Source organism: Schistocerca americana, chromosome 5 (genome assembly GCF_021461395.2).
Source record: "Schistocerca americana isolate TAMUIC-IGC-003095 chromosome 5, iqSchAmer2.1, whole genome shotgun sequence".
Lineage (NCBI taxonomy): Eukaryota > Metazoa > Arthropoda > Insecta > Orthoptera > Acrididae > Schistocerca > Schistocerca americana.
In genome coordinates, this window is record NC_060123.1 from 160,012,183 (window position 1) to 160,039,390 (window position 27,208).

The 27,208-nt window shown below is 41.2% G+C and overlaps 1 protein-coding gene across 1 annotated transcript in view; it reads left to right on the top strand.

The window, feature by feature from the left end:
- Nucleotides 1–27,208, top strand: part of LOC124615682 (diacylglycerol O-acyltransferase 1) — a 153,724-nt gene that overhangs the window by 91,054 nt on the left and 35,462 nt on the right. The window contains exons 4-7 of the mRNA XM_047143712.1: nucleotides 6,727–6,779; nucleotides 10,873–10,981; nucleotides 12,369–12,512; nucleotides 12,623–12,791. Coding sequence (XP_046999668.1) covers nucleotides 6,727–6,779; nucleotides 10,873–10,981; nucleotides 12,369–12,512; nucleotides 12,623–12,791 — 475 coding nt within the window. The remainder of the gene's footprint in view (nucleotides 1–6,726; nucleotides 6,780–10,872; nucleotides 10,982–12,368; nucleotides 12,513–12,622; nucleotides 12,792–27,208) is intronic.

Consider the following 27,208-nt stretch of genomic DNA (forward strand, 5'->3'; position numbering starts at 1 on the left):
GGGTCGGGAATTTTCTATGCATGGAGACTGGGTGTTGTGTTGTCATTATACACTCCTGGAAATGGAAAAAAGAACACATTGACACCGGTGTGTCAGACCCACCATACTTGCTCCGGACACTGCGAGAGGGCTGTACAAGCAATGATCACACGCACGGCACAGCGGACACACCAGGAAACGCGGTGTTGGCCGTCGAATGGCGCTAGCTGCGCAGCATTTGTGCACCGCCGCCGTCAGTGTCAGCCAGTTTGCCGTGGCATACGGAGCTCCATCGCAGTCTTTAACACTGGTAGCATGTCGCGACAGCGTGGACGTGAACCGTATGTGCAGTTCACGGACTTTGAGCGAGGGCGTATAGTGGGCATGCGGGAGGCCGGGTGGACGTACCGTCGAATTGCTCAACACGTGGGGCGTGAGGTCTCCACAGTACATCGATGTTGTTGCCAGTGGTCGGCGGAAGGTGCACGTGCCCGTCGACCTGGGACCGGACCGCAGCGACGCACGGATGCACGCCAAGAACGTAGGATCCTACGCAGTGCCGTAGGGGACCGCACCGCCACTTCCCAGCAAATTAGGGACACTGTTGCTCCTGGGGTATCGGCGAGGACCATTCGCAACCGTCTCCATGAAGCTGGGCTACGGTCCCGCACACCGTTAGGCCGTCTTCCGCTCACGCCCCAACATTGTGCAGCCCGCCTCCAGTGGTGTCGCGACAGGCGTGAATGGAGGGACGAATGGAGACGTGTCGTCTTCAGCGATGAGTCGCTTCTGCCTTGGTGCCAATGATGGTCGTATGCGTGTTAGGCGCCGTGCAGGTAAGCGCCACAATCAGGACTGCGTACGACCGAGGCACACAGGGCCAACACCCGGCATCATGGTGTGGGGAGCGATCTCCTACACTGGCCGTACACCACTGGTGATCGTCGAGGGGACACTGAATAGTGCACGGTACATCCAAACCGTCATCGAACCCATCGTTCTACCATTCCTAGACCGGCAAGGGAACTTGCTGTTCCAACAGGACAATGCACGTCCGCATGTATCCCGTGCCACCCAACGTGCTCTAGAAGGTGTAAGTCAACTACCCTGGCCAGCAAGATCTCCGGATCTGTCCCCCATTGAGCATGTTTGGGACTGGATGAAGCGTCGTCTCACGCGGTCTCCACGTCCAGCACGAACGCTGGTCCAACTGAGGCGCCAGGTGGAAATGGCATGGCAAGCCGTTCCACAGGACTACATCCAGCATCTCTACGATCGTCTCCATGGGAGAATAGCAGCCTGCATTGCTGCGAAAGGTGGATATGCACTGTACTAGTGCCGACATTGTGCATGCTCTGTTGCCTGTGTCTATGTGCCTGTGGTTCTGTCAGTGTGATCATGTGATGTATCTGACCCCAGGAATGTGTCAATAAAGTTTCCCCTTCCTGGGACAATGAATTCACGGTGTTCTTATTTCAATTTCCAGGAGTGTATATTGTATCATCCTCAACAACACAAAAGTCGCCTCAATGGTGTCAACTAAAAATCTTGTACCAGGTGACCCGTCGACATGATGGGAGGCCCTATCCAGATGACATTTCATTTTATGTACTAACTTTCCTCATTCTGTTTCCATTTTGTACTTAGAGCTCAAATTTCGAAGTTTAATACGTAAACAATGTTCATGGTGTGCTGAAAAAGTGAACTGCCACATTCAAGAAGAAAAATTATAGCATATGTGGTGGTGGTGGTGGTGGTGGTGGTGTCATATCTTCATTGCCAGAAACTCTGTGTGTACGAAGATGAAGTAAAGCACACACCAATCTCTTTACTGACAATGGAAATATTCCATAGATGAGCCTACGATTTTTAGGGTACAGATGTCTGTATCACTTAGTATATTCTCATTTATTAAGGCATTATGGTTACTGACAACAAACTCATATATGGCCAGAAGTTCTCTGTCATAGGTGCTCCAGTTTTTGTGAAGTTGATAGGTTGTTTCAGAAAAATGAGTGGTTGCGTGTGTCACTACTTTGTTATTCCAACATTGCACTGATTGCCATCTGACTAGTGTCGACCACTAGTGTCAAAGGTGCAGCAGGCTCAGGGTGCGTCAGTAGTGCGGCATCTTCAATGCTCTGTTTGACCACATGAAATGCCACAAAAATACTATCAGTCCATGTTATAGGTGGGTTACCCTTGTTCTTTGGGCCAGTGAGCACTGCAGTTAATGGTTTCTGTAACTCTACAGTGTGTGGCACAGGATGGCGATAAAAAATTTGATGTACCAAGGAGTCAATGCAATTCCTCAGTTGTATTTGGGCATGAAATCTATAAGATGCCTTTCACTTATAAGGCAGTGGTAGTGGTCCTGCTGCTGTTATCTTATGCCCCAAAAAATCCAGTTGGGGCTGGCCAAAGACAAATTTGACAGAGTTCAGGACAATTCCATAGTGTTCCAACTGCTGAAACACTTCTGTTAATTGCTGCCGACTTTGCTTTGCCAATGACAAAAAACTAAAATATCATCCAGGTTAAACAGTAGCAAAAGTTGTGCGTTTTAGCAATGAGTCAATGAAGCATTGCCAGGTTTGAGCAGCATTTCAAAGTCCAAATGTAATAAATCTGCTTTCTAATAGGCCAAACGGAATGATTATTGCTGTCTTGGGAATGTATCAGTTGGCTACAGAGATCTGTGAGTATGCTTTTGCACAGTCCAGGGTGCTAAAAATAAGTGCACCACTCAACATATAGTTATCTTCCAGTAACAATGGTACTGGGTATCTGTCTTGTATTGTTCAGGCATTCAGGGCTCTGTAGTTACCACAAGGCCACCATGCACCATTCTTTTTTTGGGACCAAATGTAGTGACAAGGACCAGCAGCTGTTGGAAGGCCACATTACACCTTCATGAATCATACTGTCAAATTCTGCTTTCACAATTTTAAGATGATCTGAAGCCAAATGTTGTGGCCTGTGAGACATGAGGGACCATCGGTTGTCTCCATGTAGTGGACAGTGTCATGCCTTACTAGCTTAGGAGCTCCACGTGGTTGTATCAGAGCTGGAAATCCCTTCAGCAGCTCCACTTACTCACCGTCCACTATCTGTATTACTTTGGCAGTATCAACAGCTGAATTTTATCAAAATCCTTACACTTTTAAGCCTGTGGTGGTGTTGTCATGTAGACGTGAGTATTTCATGTCCAGCAGTAGATTATAATGACTGAAGTAGTCTGTTCTGATTGTAGGTTAGGGTCGTCATGAATCCAGGTCTAGTCACAAACACAGAGCATTGTACATTGTCATGACAGAGTTGTATTCTGTATTCAGGGAGAATAATGTGGGTGGTTGCTTTCTGTGCAACATAGTCCATAGTTAAATGGACAAATTGAATCTAGAGCCTATTAAATATTTCTGACCACTGATCTCTAACAAACACTCACACTGACTGGAAATCAGAGGAGGCACCTATTCTGAACGCCATTGCCTTTTGGGTAACTGTAGGGGGTTATGCATGTGTGCACCTGCTCACCAAATTTCTGGTGGTGCCACCAGATATCTTGCTGCTCAGGTTTGGTTGTTGAAAAAGTCATCAGTGACCTGCTGTGCAAGTGTTGGAGTATCGATTCAGGCTTCTGTCATTGCTCAGATTGTCGAGCTACGTTCACTGAACTGCTTCATCAATAAATCTAGCTTGGCTGCCAAAGCATCGTAATCTACACTTGAAACACATCGCATCACACTAGCGCACTGCGCAGTGATTGCGGTGACATTAGCCAGTATCATAGCATCTTGGATCTTTTCTGCCAACTCCGCTATTACATCCAAAGGTATGTCAGACTGTGATGCTATAATTTCCTTAATGGGCTGTGACAAATGACTGCTCCATATTGTATATAATATGATGTCCAGAATGGTTCCCATGTCTAATTGAAAGAGTAATGTATGAAAGGTTAGCTGACTTTCTGAATAAAAATAAAATACTGACTAATGCTCAAAATGGGTTTAGAAAGAACAGATCCACAGAAATGGCAGTCTTCCAATTCATGAAAATGGTCCTAAATGCCTTGGACAAGAACGAAGCTGTGGGATATTTTTAAATTTATCTAAAATGTTTGATCTAATCAGCCATGACTTACTGCTTGCGAAATTAGAATTTTATGGGGTCTGGGGACTTGCCTTCAAAGGGCTAAAGTCTTGTCTATCTGACAGACAACAGAAAGTACAAATATGTCATTAAGGTAAAGAGTAACTTTTAGACTTCAAAAACCTAGCTATGGAGTGCCCCAGGGTTCTGTGTTATGCCCTCTGTTGTTATTGGTGTACATAAACGATTTGCCAAAGCATCTGACATTTTCAGAAATGGTGATGTTTGCTGACAACACTAGCATTTTTATAAAAGGATACACTGAGGATAACCTACAGCAGAGTGTCTCTAGAACAGTAAATGGACAGGAAAATGGTTTAGTGATAATGCTTTGATCATAAATAAGGATAAAACAGTATTGATGAATTTCAGTAGTATTGAAAGTAAAGCTAGAAGAAGAGTAAAAGCTGAGTTAGGAAACTGTTATTGCACAAGCTCCAAACACAAAATTCCTAGGTATATGGGTGGATGAGCACTTGAGATGGGAAAAGCGTCTAGAAGTTTTGAGTAAAGAACTAGGCAAATGATGCTATGTGCTAAGAAAGCTTTGGGAATGTTGCAACACTGTGTCATTGCTGTGTGCCTATTATGCTTATATGAACAGTTTGCTTAGATATGGTGTGATCTTTTGGGGAAATACAGGTAAGGCAAAACAAGCTTTCAAATGTCAAAAAAAGGTTTATTAGAATAATGAAAGAGGTTCCCTGTAGTGTATCATGCAGGAAAATATTTAAAGAATTTAAAATGACTACTCCTAGCTTATACATCTATGAATGTGTCTGCTTTCTTAAAACACACCAGGAATTATCGACATTAAATAATTGGTTCATAACCATTAAACATGGAACAGAGATAATTTTTCACACACACACACACACACACACACACACATCCACAAAGGAGCACTTTACCGAAAAAGTGTAAACTACCAACCCAAAATACTTTTTTAGTGCATTGCCTTTTACAGTAAAGAAAATTAAAGAATTTCATAAATTCAAGGTAGATCTTAAACAATTTTTACTAACACATAGTTTTTATAACATTGAAGTATATCTGAATATGGAAAAGTATTATTTATGTATACTGATATGAAATATTTATATTTATTATCCAAGTTTTTGTAACAAATTAAATATAAGAAATTATATTGTAGTGGACTACATCCATACAATGTATATTGTTAACAGATGAATTGAATACTTTGCTTCTTAGGTGCCACAAATATTGTGAATGCCTTATTTCCAATATCTTCCCAAGTGAGGACTTTACAGATTCACTCTTCCTGCAATGCTGAAACTCACCAAATCAATTCTGCTTTAAGCCAGTAATAGAAATTAGCCTCTGGTCATGCGGTAATTATATCTTGCACTTCCGTAGTGCATTGGTGATCTACTTGCCTTACTGCCAGTGCAAACTTGGTAGCATCTGCCGAAATTCCAGACTATAAAAAATGATCTCGACCAGTGGAAGCCACAAAGCTGGATTTGTGTGTCTAAATCATGACACGGTGGGGTTTGCATCAGTCATTCTGCAAATCTCTTCTGTGAGCACTCGTTCTGCATAATGTTGCCGCAGTGTCAATGTGTTACAGTCCAAGTAGTCCACATGGCAAGCAGTGTGCTGTCTCTACCTCTGCTTGAAGATGACATCTTTTACCTGCCCAGTCTTTCTCTAGCTTTCTTGGATGATGTATTTAGTGCCAACTATAAAAAGCTCTTACTAGACTTCAACCTAGCTCAAGGTGGAGTATGCCCATGCGATGGGTGTAACTCATTTGCTTACACTTTCTTCATTTTGACATTTGCAGATACTGCCCAACATACTGGTTACTGATCAAAGTGGTGTCCAGTCACTCATGGACAAGACAGGAACTAAAATTGAGGGTAGCAAAGCAAAAGCAGGAAAGTTTTATTCCATTTTCAAATGTCCTTTCACACAGGAAAACCAAGAAGTACTGCCCCAGTTTTTCTTTGCACTGCTGAAAAGAAGAATGAAACAGATATTAGTTTCAGTGGCATTCAAAAAAAGTGGAAATTTGCAACTGAATCAGCCACTCTGCTAACTATAATTTGTGATAGATAGGGGAAGCTTTAATAGGTGGTACAGTGGGATGTACCCCTCTGCCATGCACTTCAGTGGCTTGCTTAACTATCATAAATCAAAACTGAAAGAGATACTTACTGTAAAATTTCCATTGTCAACACATCGGAAGCTTAAGATGATTCAACGTAGACTAAATAAAGTTTTCAAACTTAATTTTCTAAACAGGCTAGTAAGACATACTTCAAATTAAGATTTTTATTTTTAGAGATTTTAATTTCCTGTTTTACATTTGTTGATCACTTACTAAAAACATTCCAACTGAGTAAATAAATCTTCTTCCAACTCCACCTTATTTTTCAGTTAATTTGGAACTGACTTCTGTTGTTATGCATATGTAATAGCAAAAAGTAAATGTTCACCCTAGTGACTAGTAAGATAATTATGTTAAGCTTCCTATTTTAATAAAAATTTCCCAATATTAAATTTAAGAGTTACACTTAATTAAGTGATGCTTTGTTGATGTAATTAGTCATTTATGTTTCTTCTGTTTAGATTCTGTTGTACCTGTTGTTGTCTGCCTTTTGGTAGAGAAGTCACTTTCTGTTGTAAGTATATTCTGCAATTTTGATTGCATTTTTAGTGTAACTTTGCAGCAAAAATATTTATAAATATAACAGTAGATGGGCTTCTAGTTACTATGGGTTAAGAAAAAAACAAATGGAGCCGGGCTAGCACACACATTTAAAAGAAATGCAAGTTTTGCTGTGATCATGTGTGTGTGCTGAATCTCAAGAGATTGACTATATGAAAATAAATATTGCTGGCTGCCGGGCAATATCAGTAAATAAGTATCGTGAAGGATAAGCCACAAAAATATGCAGACAGTACTAATAAAGTTAATAAATGCTTTGTTCATCTTTCCTTTTATTTCTTCAGAGAAATTTGCAGTCTATTATTTCATTTTGAGCTTCCCTCGTTAGTCTATAAATTACAAATAGCACTTTGCCATTTGTAATCTGGAATTAAGATAGGTTATCAGTGAATTACAGATGTTGAATCCTTTCTCATAACTTTAATTTCTCCAGGTCTAGAGTTCGGAATGGCTTAAACATATCGTAATCAGTTTTATATCTCATACTTCCTTATTTTGTTTGAATTTCATAATCTCGGATTAGCTCAAAGTCAACAAAACTAATTTTTGTTTCCTTTGCATATCTTTTCCTCTTATGGTGCAAAAGTGGAAGAGTCACAAAGCTATGGATCTTAAGAAGTGGTTATAATTTTGTTCATTACCTCTGATTAAGTATATAATATTTGCTGATCTTCTGTCAGGTATTGGTAACACTCATTTTTTACTTTTTCATGTGGTGTTAAGTTAAACTGCGCAGTTTATTTATTGGAGCAATAGTGCTTCACAATATGGTATGTATTGAAGTGGAGCTCTTTAATCATCTTAAGATGGCTCCTCTTCATGTTTAGCTAAGTTCTGATATTTTATCACGCTAGAAAATTCACCCTTTTAGTGTGGTATTTTCTTGTTTTACAGTAAGGTGTAATTTCACACTGTACATTGGATAATTTGAGATTAATACCTTAGAAAATGTAAGCAGTTTTCAATAGGATATTCATAGTACAGTTACTTGCTGTTCATACTAACACTTCATTAGACAATGACTGCTTACAAGCCAGTGCCTGTTTGTAGTGGCATTTAGTTGGTGCTACTGACACACTATCTTTTTATCATAACACTTATTTGTTTGGTAACAGTATTGTTCCAGTGGTACTGAATTTACACAGGCTTTTACTTCGTTTGGCCACTTCTTAACTGTAGGCATTGTACTATTTTCAGTATATCCATTATGGATGACAAACTTTGACTGTGATATAAATTGCAAATTGTACTATTTGTCAAAACTTCCAAAGCACAATTTTAGTGCAAAAGTTTGGTCATCCAGAACCATGGCTCTCACAATCTCGAAACTAATTTACAACAGACAACCTCTCTCCTGACAGATGGGTCTCATTGCCATTCATTCTTTCAAACTTCCAGTTCATGACTGTGTTTTGATTTCCTTTGGTTGTGTAACCCTGTTGTTTATCCATTCAAAATCTTACTGTCTGATCGTCTGCTTGGTTCACAATATAATACCAAATACATAAAAATATCAATACATCCACAAATTTAGAGAAGTGCCCATAGTACTTAACAAACTTATGTCCAAAAAGCTTGCAGTATTTGAATTCAAGGAAATCATTTCCTACTGTAGCCCATCGACGGTGGGCACAGCAATTTTTTAAAATCCACTGTTACCATTTCACCATCTTATAACACATCACTGAGACATAAAAGTTGTCTTTCTATTGAAAATGGTACTGAACAATTATCTTCTTCCATTTCTTTATAACAATCACAAAAACATTATATATATTTATGACAGTGCAGTGGTAACCTTATGTCACTGGTTGCAGCATGAGCTTTTAAATAGTCTAGTGATGATCACTGGCTGCCTGAAACCAGTAACATAATTGCTTTTGAAATGCTTGTGATAGTTGCCATAAGCAAATCAAGATACACTTCCCTAGTCCATGGGTTGAGGCTACGCTGATCTTCCTTCTGAAACTGTGGAAGGCATATCTTTAGCCAAACTGATATCACATTGTTGCTCTCTTGAGCTGTACTTGCAGACAGGTCACATAGCATAGCTGAGGGTGATTGTAAAAAGTTGCAAAAAAAAAAAACAGTAACGCTTCGGGTTTGTAAGGAGTGATGCTGCTGGACAGTGGATGGCTTTAAATAAGTGAATTCTAATGATAAATAATAGTGTGTGTTCTGGCAGTGTGATGGAAGGGCTTAGGTTTGTTGGCTGTCTGGAGAACATTACCTGCCTACATAAATAGTGCCAACAGTGAAGTACGGGCAAGATAATGTTACAGTATGTGTGTTTTCTTCATTGTTAGTGTGTGGTATTCTTATTGCTCTTAAAAGAATGCTAAATGCTAAAGAATATGAACATATTTTACATCACTGTGTACTATGTACAGTAAGAAAACAGTTAGGAGACAGCTAGGACATGAGAGATTGTATCAGGATGACAATGCACCCTGTCATAAAGCAGCATCTGTAAGGCAGTGGTTTGTGGACAACAACATTACTGAAATGATCTGGCCATCCCAGAGTCTTGACCTGTATCCAGTGGAACACTCTTTTGGGGTGTCTTTGAATACTGACTGTGGTATTGATCCCAGCGTCAAACAACACTACCTTCTCTGGTTTTGGATCATGAGTAAGAAATTGCTGCCATTCCTCCAGACCTGGACACGTGACTGACATTCCTCAGTAGAATTCAGGTTGTCATACAGGGGTAGGGTGGACACACCCCACATTGTTTGCCAATGGCTGTCCAAATACTTCTGATCAGATAGTGAAGGTTAATGTGTTTGGATGGATAGGTGTTTTATTTAAAATTCTTCCTCCTTAAATGAGTAATGTACACAGGAGAGCTTCTGTAGATTTTGGAATGAATGATAAGTGTACTAATTTACTTGATGCTGAAGATAGGGTAATGATGGGTGGCTAGATAGCTTAGTCAGCAAGAATATTGCTCACAAAACACAAAGGTCTCAGTTTGAGTTCCAGTTCAGATAACTGCCTTAACGCTGCAAAGTTTCAAAAACACTACGCACTGTGCTGCATCGTAAAAGATACTTCATACATGCATATGACAGTAATCTAAAAATGTTCATAAAGTGAAAGGAATATGAACTCAGTATTTGTTGGTTGCATACAAATGTCACTTTGTTAATCAAGCTGTTGCTCATTGTGAAGGTTTCATTAAATTAGAATTTTTTCTTTTTTTAACTGACTTAACTTGTTATTGGCCTGTATTTTATATCTCCATTGTTACTTTTCTTTGCTCTTCTGAAGTACTTCAGATGGTGACTAATTTTTAATCAAGTTACAGAAACTTTTGGACAAATTAGTGATTCTTTAACAACAGTCACTTCATTCAGGCCTGATGACTGTTAATGATACTGTCTGATGTCTTGATCTGGTGGGTGACATGTACATCTTGCAGACTGCATTATTTTAGCTGCTGTTGCATCTACCTTTGAGAACCTCACTGCAACACTGGAAAAATACAAGCTTTGTGAATTATTATGTTTTGTTATCATGTTAGACTTTGAGACTTTGCAAATTAGTTGACATTTAGTTTTCTGTACTGAATATTACTCACTTTGTGTTTTCTTTTTTTTTTTTTTTTGCAATACAGAATGGGCATGATGAGTCCCATTTATTGCCTAAATGGAAGGTACTGTTAGTTGTGTGTACCATGGAAGAGAAAAACAGGATCAGTTTTGTAGGTTATTTGTGAGGCTCATTTCTGGGATGGTGCATCTTATTGAGGAAAACTAATTAAAAACGCTAATTGGTTACAAACTGACCTACTGTTAAGTTTAAAAACAGCTGACATCACTAAAAAAAAAAAAAAAAAAAAAGAAAATACTCTGTCCTTAAATGTTGGATTTTCCCCGTGTTCACCATTAGGGACAATTGCTGATTTTTCAGATGTTCATGTTCACAATCCAGAACTAAGTAATACATAAAGCATTAAGGTACTACTCTATAAATTTAGAAGGCATAAAAATATAACTTATGTAATCTGCAGTAAATAATTATGGTAATTTATTTTTTTGAAGGAAATTATTCCAAATGCTTTTGGGATGTTCATACATGTGGTCAACCTTGTGGTGTTGGTGCTGATTCCTATGGTAACAATCAATGTTAAATCAGGAGCATTTAGCCTAGGTAAGTCTTTCATGTTATTTTACTTCTTTGTTAAGACTTAATATATACACTACGTGGTCAAAAGTATCCGGACACCTGGCTGAAAATTACTTAAAAGTTCGTGGCGCCCACCATCGGTAACACTGGAATTCAATATGGTGTTGGCCCACCCTTAGCCTTGATGACAGCTCCCACTCTCATAGGCATATGTTCAGTCAAATGTTGGAATGTTTCTTTGGGAATGGCAGCCTGTTCTTCATGGAGTATTTCACTCAGGAGAGGTATCGATGTTGGTCGGTGGGGCCTGGCACGAAGTCAGTGTTCCAAAACATCCCAAAGGTGTTCTGTAGGATTCAGGTCAGGACTCTGTGCAGGCCAGTCCATTACAGGGACATTATTGCCATGTAACCATTCCACCATAGGCTGTGCATTATGAACAGGTGCTCCATTGTGTTGAAAGATGCAATTGCCATCCCTGAAATGCTCTTCAACAATGGGAAGCAAGAAGATGCCTAAAACATCAATATAGGCCCGTGCTGTGATAGTGTAATGCAAAATAACAAGGGGTCAAGCCCCCTGCATGAAAAACTCGAGCACATCATAATACTTCTGCCTCTGAATTTTACTGTTGGCACTACTCATGCTGGCAGGTGACGTTCACCGGGCATTCGCCATACCCACACCCTGCCATCAGATCGTCACATTGTGTACCATGATTCATCACTCCACACAGTTTTCTCACTGTTCAATGCTTCTTACACCAAGCGAGGTGTCGTTTGGCATTTACCAGCATGGTGTGTGGCTTATGAACAGCCATGAAATCAGTTTTCTGACCTTCCACCTAACTGTCATAGTACTTGCAGTGGATCCTGATACAGTTTGGAATTCCTGTGTGATGGTCTGGATAGCTGTCTGCTTATTACACATTATGACCCTTTTCAACTGTTAGCGGTCTCTGTCAGTCAACAGACGAGGTCGGTCTGTATGCTTTTGTGCTGTATGCGTCCCTTCACATTTCCACTTCACTATCATGTTGGAAACAGTGGACCTAGTGATGTTTAGGAGTGTGGAAATCTCACGTGACACCCAATAACCTGACCACATTCAAAGTCCGTGAGTTCTGCAGAGCACCCCATTCTGCTTTCACTATGTCTAATGACTACTGAGGTCGCTGATATGGAGTACTTGGCAGTAGGTGGCAGAAAAATGCACCTAATATGAAAAATGTATGGTTTTGGAGATGTTCAGATACTTTTGTTCACATATTGGAAGTACACTATTGTAGCCCAAATCATTTTCTTAAGGGATTAAAGTTATAATTTTACTTGACAATTGACCAACACAATAAATTGTTTCCTACATACTGTGATTGAATATAGTGTTACTACAAAAATAACTTTTTTCACAGTTGGTGCAACAGCTGTCTGTATGCTATATTCTATATTGTTTTTGAAGCTGTGGTCATATGTACAAGTGAACTTGTGGTGCCGCAGTAGCAGAGCAAATCAAAGAAACACTCTCAGAAGGCAGTCTCTGTCCCTCCAGAACTTTGGTAAACAACTTTTTTTCACAACTTGAATTACTGTAGCACTGTGCTTGCCTCTTGTAAAATACTGAATAGTAGTGGGAAATATTTAATATTAACAAATGGTATCTTTACAGAATCGCTTGGTGTGAAAAATGGAACCATTCACTTCAAAGACAAAAGTCCTCATCCTGATCTAGTTCAGTATCCTGAAAATTTAAATATAAAAGATTTGTATTACTACATATTAGCACCTACTCTATGCTATGAACTTAATTTCCCAAGAACAACAAGGATACGGAAAAGGTACATAATTATTTTTAACTGAACTAAAGTAAACAAATTGTTAAAATGAAAGTTAATAGATATCTCACTTTTCACAGTAGGAAAATCTGTGATTATTTTGTGACAAATGGCCTTCAGTTACATAATCTAAGGTTTAACCCATACTACCTGATGTAAATGTTCAATTAAATATCAAGCTAGCAAAATTTTAAAGTGCAATTTTAGGATACTTCAGATTGCTCTGGTTAGTGTTCTTAAGTGAATGGTCGGCTTGAGTGTTTGGTGTCAGGCTACTTTCACTCACTTCAGCAATACTCATGAGCACAATTAGTATTATCTGCATCTACATGCATATTCTGTGTACCACTGTAGGTGCATGGCAGGGGGTGCATCAGATTGTACCAGTTGTTAGGGTTTCTTCTTCCTGTTCCATTCACATGTGGAGTGAGAAGAATGATTGTTTGAATGCATCTGTGTGTGCAGTAATTTTTATAATGTTATCATCACAATCCCTTTCTGAGCAATACATAGGGTGTTGCAGTGTATTCCTAGAGTCATAATTTAAAGCCAGTTCATGAAACTCTGAGTAGACTTTCTTGGGATAGTTTACTTCTACCCTAAAGAGTCTTCCAGTTCAGTTCCTTAAGTGTCTCTGTTGACAATCTCCCTCAGATTAAACAAACCTGTGACCATTTGTGCTGCTCTTCTCTGTATACATCAAATATCCCCTTTTAGTTCTATTTGGTATGTGTCCCACATGCTTCAGCAGTATTCTAGAACCATTCACATGAGTGATTTCTAAGCAATCTCCTTTGTAGACCGATTGCAATTCCCCAGTATTCTACCAATAAACCAAAGTCTACCACCTGCTTTACCCATAACTGCCCTTACGTAATCATTCCAATTAACATTCCCACAAAGTGTTGCCCCTAGGTATTGGTACAAGTTGGCAGATTCCAACAGTGACTCATTCCTACTTAAGTCATAGGATAGTATGTTTTTTGATTTTGTGAATTGCAAAAGTCTCACATTTCGAGAACATTTAAAGCAAGTTGCCATTCTCTGCACCACTTTCAAATCTTATCAAGATCTGACAGAATATTAATGTAGTTTCTTTCAGGTAGTATGTCATTATAGATAACTGCAACATCTGCAAAAATTCTGAGGTTACTATTAATATTGTTTGCAAGGTCATCAATATTAAACATGAAGAGCAAGGATCCCAACACACTTCACTGGGGCATGCCAGGAGTTAGTTCTACATCTGACAATGACTCTCCATCAGAGATAACATGTTTTGTCTTCGCTACCAAAATGTCCACAATCACATCACAAAGTTCGCTTGGTACCCTTGTATGATCATGCTTTCAACAATAAGTGTAGGTCTGGTATTGAGTCAAATGCTTCAGAGACATCAAGAAATAAAACATTTACCTGAATGTTTTGATACAAAGCTTTCAGTATGTCACATGAGAAAAGTGCGAGTTGGGTTCCACATGACTCTTTCTTATGAATTGCTTCTACCACCTGCTTGCAGACAGGTGTGACCTGTGCACTGTTCTTTGCTCAAGGGATCTGTGCTAGATTATAGATAAAAGATGGGCAAACTCAGCTGGAAATTCAGTATAGAATCTGACAGGGATTCCAGCTGGTCATGGAGCTTTGTACAATTTCAATGATTTCAGCTGCTTCTCAACACCACTGACACTAATACTTAAGTTACTTCATTCATGTTTTAAATGGTATGAAGGTTAAACTGAGTCAGTTCTCATGAATTTTCCTTAGCAAAGGAATATTTGAAAATGGGTTTAAGCATTTCAGCTTTTGCTTTGCTACTCTGTTTCAGTTCCTGTCTCATTTATTAGGGACTGTACACATACTTTGGTGCCACCAACAGCCTTTATGTACAACCAAAATTTATTCGAATTTTGTGAAGTACCATTTCACAATATTCTAATGTGGTAGTCATTGGAGACATCACGTATTGCTCTCTTCACAGCTAATCACATTTCATTCAGCATCTGTCTGTCTATAGTCTTATGCTCTGTTTACACCTATTATGCAGTAGTCTGTTTCTTTTAGAAGTTTCTTTACAGTAACTGTATACAATGGAGGATCCCTCTCATTATGAACTGTTCTACTGGGCACATCTTTCCAGTGCATGATCAGTTATTCTTCTAAATTTTAGCCATAGTTCCTCTACATGTTCCTGCTCTGTGCTGAACGTTTAAAGTTCATCATTGGCATATGATACCATTCATTCTCTTATCTGCTTTACTGAACATATATATTTCTGTTTTAGTTGTCCTTTTACTTTGGTAATCATTGTTGCCACAACCATGTCATGGTCACTGGTACCAGTTTTGATGTGGACATCCTAAAAGAGGTCAGGTCTATTTGTTGCCCTGTAATTTTTCCAATTAACTGTTGGATAATTTAAGTATCCACTGATGATTACAGTGTGATTGGGGAACCTATGTACAGGTTAACTAAGGTTTTCTTTAAGGTTTCCTGTTACATCAGGAGATGAGTCTGGTGTGAGATAGGATCCAATTATGAATTTATGTCCACACGTGATATTGAGTCTTGCTCAAACACTCACATGCAACTTCAATTTCTACCTTTGTAGATTTGAGTTTCTTGTCTACTGCAACAAATACACCACCTCTGTTTCCCATTTGCCTATCCTTTCAATATACATTTAAATTTTCGTCAGAAATCTCGCTATCAATTTCAGGTTTGAACCAGATTTCTGTACTTAGTATTATGTGAGCTTCACTCCATTTGTTGAGTGCTTCAAACTCTGGCACTTTGTTGTGAATGCTTTGGTACTTTAGTATTAGGATTTTAATACATTCACCCACAGGAGGCATCTCTTTTGATCCATGTTGACACCTCTTGGTTTCCTACAGCTGTCATTATCTGGATTAGGAGAGTTGCCTAATCTAAAAAAACTCTTGTTTACCCCACACACAGTGGGCTATCAGAGTAGCTGCTTCTGGTATGTAGTGAACACCTGGCACATTTAAGGGGACCCTACAATTAAATGCATAATCTTCGGCTGTTAAGCATCCTCTGCTGAAAAGATCTCTTCTAAACTTTTCTCTCTATGTTCTTTAGCTATGTTTCTCCAGAATCCTTTTACATATTTCCTAATGTCATCTGCATTCCTTCTGTCATCTCAATCTTCTTACTACTGAAATCAAACAAACAACATCCTTACTATTTCTCTTTCAATCACCCGTATACAACTCCATGTAACTTTGGTTTGTCATAATCATGTCTTCCATTTCAGTTTGATGATTGATTGATTAGGTCATACTAGTCTCTTTCATTTACTTATTCATGTTGAGAATTCTTAAAAAAGTAAGTCTTCATTGTTCACTGGTTTTGTATTAGAAGTTTGTGTCTGACCACCACAAACTGATGACTGGTAAACTGATAGTAAACTATCCTTTCCAGACAAACCATAATTTACTTTCAAGAAATTTATTTAGTTCACCAAAACAACTGCAGAGCATTTGCTCTGATCATTTTGTTGTATGTCCATTCAGTCACTATCATTAGTTAACCCCAAATACAAAAATCATCAAATGATTGTAACTGTTCATTATTAACTTGCGGTTTTCATATTATGGCCACACAACATTATCCTTTTAAAGTATATTTTCACACTTGCCCTTTCAAAGTTCTTTAATCTGTTCCTGTTTACTGGCACCAGAGGCACAAAGTAAAATTTCATGATTGGAATGGAGGAGATTCAGATCTGTTCAGTTAACATAAGTTACTTTTTATTTTCAGTTTAGTGAACTGAAAACTATATATAATGCATCTAGATTTACTTCCAGTGATATGGTTTCCCTTATTTAATTTCACTTAAAAGTCAAAATTTGCTATGATATTAACCATTTGCACTATGTAATGTAGACTATGGCATCTCTGTATGCTCTTATTTAAGTCACTGCTGCCTGAGCAGTGAGTGCAGAAAAGAGAATTGCACAAATCTCTTCATGGAAAAATGAGGCAGCTGATCAACAATTAAGATCTACAATAAAACAGTGTAATTTCATTCAAATATAGTTACATAAACATTACAATACAAAACTTTCCGATTGTGTGAAGTTTTTTTTGGAACTCTTTAGGATGGACTATTTCCATCACTTGACTTGTATACAAACTAATCACTGTCATCAAAATCATTGACACTTTAATCATTGTCACTGTCCATTTTTCTTAGACATTCCTTTAAAAACTCTACAATCCTTCCTCAGAAAGGACTGCATGCAATGTACTAGCCATTTCACACTTACTAACTTGAAGGTAACCCCCTCTCTCAACAGAACTGCTAGTTACACAGGCTTCCCTGGATAGCAGTGCTATGCAGCATTGATGACTAGAACAGTCAGATATGTGAATGGAGCATTGAGAGCTACAAAAAATCTTGTTGAGTGAGGCTTGACATAAGACTGTAAAATAAAATTCACATTGTCTAGCACTTCTCAAAATCCTAATTAAATTTCCAAAACCTACTTCACCCAGACAGTCTGAAAAAGAGTTTAAATACTCAAAGCATTGATGAATATCTTCATAAAAGAGAGCACTTTCTAATGTTAGTCTCTTACATTTTGGTGGGGTGGTAATGACACATGTACTACCAGGTGTAATATGATGTCATACTTGTACAATCACAATTTCTATTCCACTTAGGTTTGGGCTTTTTTGTAATCTGAGGAGCAAGTGCAGCTAGAGCTAATTGTCATCAATTGAAAATCAGTGTTTTGTTCACATTGGAATGAACGTGTAGGTGTCCCACCACCCACTCTCCATGACCCCTCCAGGGGCAAATTTGAGGCTTTACATCAAATTTATTTATTTATTTATTTGCTCAATTGTGGGCCAGCTCTTACAGGCTACTCCACTCTCTAATAAACTTTTTACAATCAAGGAGACCTCTACCATGGGGCATTCTTCCCTCTGCCTCTCCCAGTGGGACTCTGTCATCTTCATTTGCAATGAGCCCCCCCCCCCCCCTCCCCCCCCAGCCATCTCTTTGTAGTTGTGGGACTCCCCTCACACACCACAGAGCTCCAGCCCTTGGAGACTACTTCCCTTTCCAAGCTGCAACACTCTACTTTTTTTTTTCCTTTCACCCCTTCCATGGGAAGGTCTCCCTGGTGCTGATTGTGCTTGGATCTGTGCATCATCTTGGACACTTGTTTTCTTTCTGTCATCCTACAACTTTTTAATCTTAACTATAGGACCCCCTTGTTGGGTTTGACTTAATACTCATTTCCAAATTTTACAGATATGCAGATTGTGCAGGAAAGGTCACCCAGTGCAGCGTAAATTCCTCATTTTTGGTCCTTTCATTCTTTGCACCCTTCTTCTCTTGTAAAGATACTGTGCCCAAAACTGAGCACAGTAGCCACTCCATTGTGGAGGGTGGGGGGCAGAGTGGTTGCGGGCAGCATGGTCATAAGGTACTTGTGTGGTGGTAGCCCCCAACTACTACACAGGGCTTGCACTGTTGGTGCCCAAGCTGGAAACTCCACACACACGCAAGCCAAAGGAATTTCTGAGAAATGGTTTGCTGGCCAGGTAACTATTAGTGTGGCTGGGTGGTGCCTGTGGGGAGAGCCCTCATTTTGTGAGCGCAGTACCATGGTGAAAGATTTGCACATAAAGTGAATTAATCTTTCTTCTGCTGGTGGCTGAAAGGCCACTGCAATCTCTTCAGATGGGAGAGATCATTATAGTGCAGAGAGGAGAGAGAAACAAGAAATGTCTGGGTGTGAAAAATTTTGTAGTGGTCTCACCTGCTTTACTTTCTTCGTTTGTTGTCCTCGGGGTTGACATACTGGCTGAAAAATCGGGTGTGGAAGTCAAACATGGACTACTTTAAATGATGTAGCCAACAAATGCTCAGTTGCGTTTCACAGTACTTTAATTTCACTTTTCAAAACCCCCCCATATCCACATTTAATATGGCCAGTGCACTATTGTTTGACTTTCAATAAGCCTTATTAATAGTTTTCATCCCCCTGCGGGTCCGGGGGTAAGAATAGGCCCTCGGTATTCCTGCCTGTCGTAAGAGGTGATGAAAAGGAGTCTCCAATGTTTCAGCCCCTAAGGGGTTTGACCGCTCTCTTCAAAATTTTCTGTTAGTGTGTACCATCTGGGGAAGGACGCCTTATGTGTTGCGCCATAAATCCATCTTGCCCTAAGATCTGGCACACTCGATATTGTCATGGAGTTAGACTTACACCGAGCTTCCGGCCACATCAGCTGCAGTGTGTAATGGGTAGCATACATTCCCTCCACTGTGCACTTCCATCTTCACCCTCACAATATAAATGGATGTTAGACATCCGACATCCAGCATGGTAGCCAGCCCGTTATGATGGGGTCATCATGTACCCTTATGGTGGTAGCCCCCTGACTACACAGGGATTGCACTGCTGATGCCTGAGCTGCTACCTCCCCACGTATGCCAAGGAGTACATGCTTATCTCCATGGGGCATCGGGGCTCCCAGCAAAGGCCATCCTGCCAGGTGATCTTTGTTGCAGCTGGGTCAGAGTGGGTGGCAACAGGGTGGATGACCCACAATGAAGTGTGGTACATCATCTCTAGCTGGTGGGCCTCCACCAGCATTCTCTAAGCGATCGAGGTCTAACCTCAATGGCAAGAAATACAACCTGAGATCATTTCCCTCCCTGGCCACTCCATGGGAGGAGCGCATGGATAAAGAAGGTAGTGAAGTTTATTCACCCCGATACCTCATTTGTACTCGAGTTGATGGCAAATGATTTATGTCAACGAAGCCTCAGTTTTTTGTGGAGCATTTAGAGGTCAAGTTTGAGGAGGTGCAGGGCTTGTCCAAAATGCGCTCTGGGTCAGTTTTGATCAAAACAGCATCCTCTGCGCAGTCACGGAGGTTACTCGCTTGTGACAAATTGGGGATGTTTCAGTTACCATCATGCCCAATAAGAGTTTAAACATGGTCCAGGGTATTATATTCCACAGGGATCTTCTTCTGCAGTCAGATGATGAACTGCACGCCATCCTAGAATGACAAGGTGTTCACTTCATCCGGCTGTTTACCGCTGTGATGTGAAGCCATATATCCCTCCCCTGATGCGGTGTTTTAAATGCTGGAAGTGTGGGCATATGTCATCCCCATGTACTTCCGGCATCACGTGTAGAGATTGTGGACGTCCTTTGCATCCCAATACTCCATGTGCCCCGCCTCCCATCTGTGTTAACTGTGGAGAACACCATTCCCCTTGCTCGCTGGACTGTAAGATTTTCCAGAAAGAATGAAAGTTAATGGAGTATAAGACCCTGGACTGCCTGACCTACACTGAAGCTAAGTGGAAATATGAGAGGCTACATTCTGCGCCAATGACATCCACCTATGCCACCGCTGTGACAACGGTTCTCCCGTCTTCCATGTCATCGTGTACAGCTGGCTCTCTGAGCCGTCAAATTCCACCTGCCCCCTTGATTGTGGGGGCACTTCACCCCCTGTTGCTCCTGCTCCATCTACTTTTGGAGCAACCCCCCCCCCCCCCCCCCCCCCAACCAACCATCGGGGACATCAGTTCCCACTTCCCAGCCGGAGAAGCGTAAGACTTCTGCGGCTACTCTCACCAGGAAGGGGTCGCTTGGGCCCCTCCCTTCCCAGGTTCTGACCTGTGGAAAAGAGGACACCCGCCAGTGGCTGAGTGGCTGAAGCAACCACAGGTAGCTGGTCGTAGGGCCTCATGGTCCTAGTCTGTCCCTGAGACTGACCCAGAGAAGCCCTCCTAGCTAGAACCAATGAAGGCACAGCAAGAAAACCAGACAAAGAAGAAGGCACCCAAGAATCCAGCCCTTGGGGTGACACCATTCCACCACTCCCTAAAAGCTCAGCATCTGAGGACGAGGTAGAGATTATGGCATCCACTGAGGACCTAGATCTTGCCGGACCCTTGGGCGCAATGGATGTCACTTGCACGGGTACTCAGTTGGTGGTAGCAGGTGACACAGCGGCGTAATCTGCCTCCTCAGTCTCTTCATGCCTTTCTCGGTCATGGACAATGTCATCCTCCAGTGGAACTGCATTGCTCTTCAGGAAACTTGGTTTCCAGTGATGCAAACCCCCGCCCTCCATGGCTATTGGGGTTACTATTATAGGAACCAGGCAGCTTATGAGAGGGTATCTGGTGGCGTCTGCATCTACATCCTTCACACCCTTTACAGCGAGTGTGTCCCTCTACAAACACCTTTAGAGGCAGTCGCTGTTTGGGTGTGGACGCCTGAGGCTGTTACTGTCTGCAGTCTCCATCTTCCCCCCAGATGATGTCCTGCAGCATGTCCTGGCTGCGCTGATAGCCCAATTGCTGCCACCTTTTCTGTTACTGGGTGACTTAAACGCCCATAACCCTCTGTGGGGTGGATCAGTGGCAAATGGCTGAGGCAGCATTGTTGAGCAAGTGTTGTCACAACTCAACCTTTCCCTTTTAAATAATGGTACCTTCACACATTTCAGTGTGGCACATGGCATGTACTCAGCCATCAACCTTTCGATCTGCAGCCCTAGCCTATTACCATCTGTCCAATGCAGTGTGGATGACGACTTGTGTGGTAGTGACCATTTGCCGATCTTTCTGTCACTGCCACAGCGTCACTCTTCTGGTCGCCCCTGTAGATGGGCTGTGAATAAGGCTGACTGGGACTTGTTCACCTCCATTGCCACTACTGAGCCTCTTTCCGATGACGCCATTGATGTGGTTGTTCACTCGGTCACCACCGGCATCGTTACTGCCGCAGAATCTGCCATTCCCTGTTCTTCTGGGTCCCCTCGGTGGTGGACTGTGCCTTGTTGGTCGCCAGCGATCACTGAGGCGATTAAAGATTGCAGGTGGGCCCTCCAATGACACAAGCGGCATCCCTCATTGGAACACCTCATAACCTTTAAACGGCTCCGTGCGATAGCCCGCCACCTCATTCGCCGATGCAAGCAGGAGTGCAGGGAAAGGTATGTCTCCACCATTGGCCTCTGTACCTCTCCATCGCAGGTTTAGGCCAAGATCAGGCAAATTTATGGGTATCGGACCCCCGTCAGCGTACCTGCGCCTTTTCTGAATGGAGTGGTCTGTACTGACTCCGCCAAACTTGCAAACCACTTAGCGGAGCATTTTACTCAGAATTCTGCTTCTGTGAATTACCCGCTGGCCTTCTGCTCCCTTAAAGAGCGGTTGGAACGTCAGAGCCTTTCATTTCACACACGCCACCCTGAATCATACAATGTTCCGTTCAGTGAGTGGGAATTCCAAAGTGCTCTAGCCGCTTGTCCTGATACGGCTCCCGGGCCCAATTGCATCCACTGTCAGATGCTCAAACACCTCTCAGTGGACTGCCAGCGATGTTTTCTAGACCCTTACAACCGTATCTGGCAGGTGAGTTTCTGTTGCAATGGTGGGAAAGCATCGTACTCCCTGTTTTGAAACCTGGCAAGAACCCACTGGATGTCGATAGCTACTGCCCCATTAGCCTCACCAAAATTCTCTGCAAACTATTTGAACAAATGGTGAGCTGGAGGTTGTGTTGGCTCCTGGAGTCTTGGGGCCTTCTGGCTCCCTCCCAGGGTAGTTTCCGCCAAGGGTGCTCAACGACAGATAATTTGGTGTGCCTTGAGTCTGCTGTCTGCATGGCATTTTCCAGGCACCAACATCTGCTCGCCATGTTTTTTGGTTTACAGAAGGCCTATGACACGACCTGGCACCAACACATCCTTGCCATACTGCATGAGTTGGGCCTCCGTGGCGATTTTTATACGAAACACTCTCTCTCCCTACATACCTTCTGTGTTAAAGTAGGAGGCTTCTTTAGCTCCTCCCATATAAAAGAGAATGGGGTCCTGCAGGGCTCTGTATTGAGTGTTCCCCTGTTTTTGGTCGCTATAAATGGCCTAGCAGCAGCTGTGGGGCCATCAGTGTCGCCCTCCTTATACGTTGACAATTTCTTCCTTTATTTCAGTTCCTCAATCATTGGTGTTGCTGATTGCCGACTACAGGGAGCCATTCAGAAAGCGCACTCATGTGCTCTTGACCACGGGTTTCACTTCTCTGCCAACAAGACCTGCATTTTGCACTTCTGTTGGCGACCCTGCTCTTTTTCTTGATGGCCATCTACTATGGGTATTCGAAACGTATCGCTTTTTAGGACTGGTTTTCGACGCCCGACTAACATGGCTCCCCAACATTCGACAGCTTAAGTGGCAGTGCTGGCAGCATCTTAACGCCCTCTGCTGCCTGAGCAACATCACTTGGGGGGCAGATCGCTCTACATTGTTGCAGCTCTAAACAGCCCTAGTTCAATCACGACTTGACTATGGGAGTGTAGTGTATGGCTCGTCAGTGCCCTCAGCACTGAAGCTGCTTGATCCTGTACACCACTGCGGGGTCTGTCTAGCGATGGGTGCTTTTCGAACAAGTCCAGTGGCCAGTCTACTAGTGGAGGCTTGAGTCCCTCCATTGCACATCAGGTGCTGCCAACTGCTCACCCACTATGCAGCGCATGTCCATAGCTCTCCTCAGCATCCGAATTAGTCTTTTGTTCCCAAACACTGTGATTCATCTCCCACAATGGCAGACTCAGTCAGGGATCATGATCGCTGTATGTGTCCATTCCCTACTGTTGGAACTAGAGTCCTCTCCTTTGCAGCATCCCGTGTGGATCCAAACACACTTGCCTCCATGGTGTATTCCCCGGCCAAAACTACGGCTGGACGTATCGCATTTTCATAAGGACTCTGTTCCTCCTCAGGCACTTGGCAGTCGCTTCTACTCAATCCTTGACAAGTCCCAGGGTTCTGAAGTCATATATACTGACAGCTCACTGGTTGATTGTTGCATAGGCTTTGCCTATGCTCACTCGGCCCATATCGAACAGCGCTCTGTGCCGGATGGCTGCAGTGTCTTCGCTGCCGAGCTGGTGGCCATCTCTCATGCCCTTCAACATATTCGTTTCTGCCCTGGCGTGTCCTACATATTACATATTATGCAGTGATTCGCTGAGTGGGTGCAACCGACACCATCCTCTCACAGCTTTTATCCAAGAGTCAGTTTGTGCCCTCGAAAGATCTGATCGATCAGTAGTCTTTGTATGGACCCCGGGACATGTTGTAATCCTAGGAAATGAGCTTGTTGACAGACTGGCCAAACAGTCCACTCGTAAGCTGCTTCTGGAGATTGGAATACCTGAACCTGACCTCCGATCGGTGCTATGCCACAGAGTTCTTAGGATTTGAGATGCTGAATGGTGTGGCTTGGCTACACCCAATAACCTCCGTGCCATCAAGGAGAGCACAAATAATTGGAAGTCTTCTCTGTGGGCTTCTTGCAGGGACTCTGTGGTCCTCTGCCGCCTTCACATTGGCCTCACTTGGCTGATGCATGGTTATCTTCTCCGGCGTGAGTCCCCACCATGTTGTTGCTGCAGTTCACGTTTGACAGTGGCCCACCTTCTGGTGGACTGTCCACATCTTGCCACTCTAAGAGTGAATTTTAATCTCCCTGACTCCCTTCCTTCGATTTTAGGAGATGACACCTCCACAGCTAACTTGGTTTTAAATTTTCTACATGACACTGGTTTTTATTCTTCCATTTAAGTTTTCATTCCTGTCCTTTGTCTCCCTGTCCTCTCTACCCTAGTACTTTCAGGTTAGAGGTTTTAATGTGTTGCAGAGTGGCTTGCTCATCCTTTTTCATCCTCGTGATCAGCCAGCCCTGGACATCTACTCTCCTGTTTTAAGCTATTCTGTCTGTTTCTTGTCTGTCTATGCTTTTCTTGTCATCTGTTGTCTCTAGTGTGTTCAACTTAGTGTTTTTTGTCCATCTTGAACTCATATGGTTTGTCCTGTATGTTTTCTGTTTTATCCCATGGACTTTGTTCGATGGAACAAGGAACCAATGATCATGTAGTTTGGTCCTTTTAAACATCAAACCAACCAACCAACCAACCAATAGTTTCCAAGCGAACCTCCACATACTGCTACAATAGTTTACTGTTGAACACCTATGAGCAGCAAAAACATAATCACATAATTCACAATTATTTCAGAATAATCAGGTACATATGGAACAAACACTGTCATTGCTTTAACATATGGCCTATTGGCGTAACACTTATTTAACTGCTAAGTTGACGCATCGTTGCCATTCTAATCAACACTGGTTCCTCGTCTGAAACTTGGCTGTGGAATGAGTGTCTCATGACCAAAAATTGGGCCCCTACATATAATCACAATAATTGGTGCTGAAACTACACACTGTTCAAAGTTTAATTTACAGAAATTACAATTTAAACTTAACTCATTAGATTAACTGAATACATAAAAAAATTCCATGTTTAACAGTTTCTTCTACAAGGGTTAAGCTGAATTATTTGTTTAAATCATGAAATTAACAAATATAGTTACATAAACAATGCTTTTGAGAAAACTGTTAATTACTTTTGAATTAATTAAGGTCTGGCTTTGCTAACATGTTTTAGAATATAGGCAAATAAATACTTCAAGAATACTATTAGTTGTTCCTCCAAATGTTTATAACTAGTACAGAATTTATATTTGCTTATACGTCGACAATAGAATTTAAGTTAAGAAACAATTACTGATTTCACCCTGCAACAAAAGATACTAACAAGGAATAGTCAAAATAAATTAGAAAATCAATTACATACATAAAACTAAGCACAAAATTAAATTTGGTGTTATTTTCTTTAAAACTGAGTGCCAACCTTTCTCTTTTATGGAAATGCAGATTATATTCATGAATGTCAATGGTAATTAGTTAAAATTAAAAAAAATGAAGTTAAGTAGGTAGATGGCAAAACAAGAGGGGAAGTAAAATTATCCCAGCTTGCTTTGTCACAGTTTCACCCAATACTAGGCATGAACTTGGCCTGATGGGGATGCTTATACGCAATGAAACCGTTATTTTCTTTTGAAAACAAATTTGGGTCAGTTGAGTTTCTAGGAAAAATACGAAATGGTTTGTTATTGTTTGTTATTCCTCCGTAGCCCAATCTCCAGTTCTTCAGATAAGTGATTATCTGTGACATACCTGTGACCATTGCCCTCCACACACAACTTTGATCGTCCAAGGAAACATCTTCCACAGAGATCTTGAGTTCCAAAGAGAAGAGCTCTGGACTAATCTTCAGTGGTGATGAATAAACTTTATCAGATGTGTACAAAAAGGGACCAAGGATGATCGTACAGATACAGGTGCATTTATCTAGGCCTAAGCACAATGAGAAACTCAGACAGGAGAGTACTGCAAATGTTAGAATAAGGAAAGGTTCTCATAAAAGTATAATTAAAAATAATGTAAGTATATTTCATCAAAATATTGGGAGTTTAAAGAATAAAGTAGATGAGCTTCTGGTTTGTTTAGAAGATTTAGAAGCTGAGAATGAAATAGATATACTATGCCTGTCTGAGCATCACATTGTTACTGATATGGATAAGGTAAATGTAAGTGGTTATAAGCGCTCTGCACATGTAATGAGAGAAAATATGGAGAAAGGAGGAGTTGCCATATATGTCAAAAGTTATCATTGTGCAAAAAGTATAGAAACAAAAAAGTTTTGTGTAGAGAAACATATAGAAGCATGTGCCTGTGAGCTTAAATTAAATAAAGGCACATTTATAATTGTAACTGTATATAGGTCCCCATCAGGAAATTTTCATCTATTTCTGAAAAATTTGGACTCCTTGTTGTGCTATCTGTCAGACAGGGGGAAGCAAATTATTATTTGTGGGGACTTCAATGTAGATTCTTTGAAAGAGGGTAATAGGAAAAATGACCTTGAAGTATTACTCGGTTCTTTCAATTTGACACCCGTTATTGATTTTCCTACTCGGGTGGTAAAGGATAGCAGCTCACTGATAGATAACTTCTTTATAGGCCAAGATAAGTTTAACCAGATAAATGCTCAGCCTGTTGAGAATGGTCTTTCTGATCATGGTGCACAGCTAGTTACAATATATGACATAGCTCCATTCAGCAATACTAAACAGTCCTCCAAAGTAGTACGTTCAGTCAACGATTTAACAATTGCAAATTTCAGGGAAAGCCTACAGCAGTTAGACTGGGATGAGGTGTACCGTGAACCTGATGCCAATTTAAAATATAATTTATTTCATGACATTTTTGTAAATGCATTTGAAAACTGCTTCCCCAAGAAAATAGTTAAATATACTCGTAAGAAACCTTGTAACAAACCATGGCTTACTAAGGGTATAAAAATATCTTGTAACCGGAAAAGGGAAATGTATCTGACAGCAAGAAAGAGTAGTGACCCAGAAACTATCAAAAATTATAAAAACTACTGTGTTATATTAAGAAAAGTTATTAAAAAATCCAGGAGTATGTGTATCATGTCTGA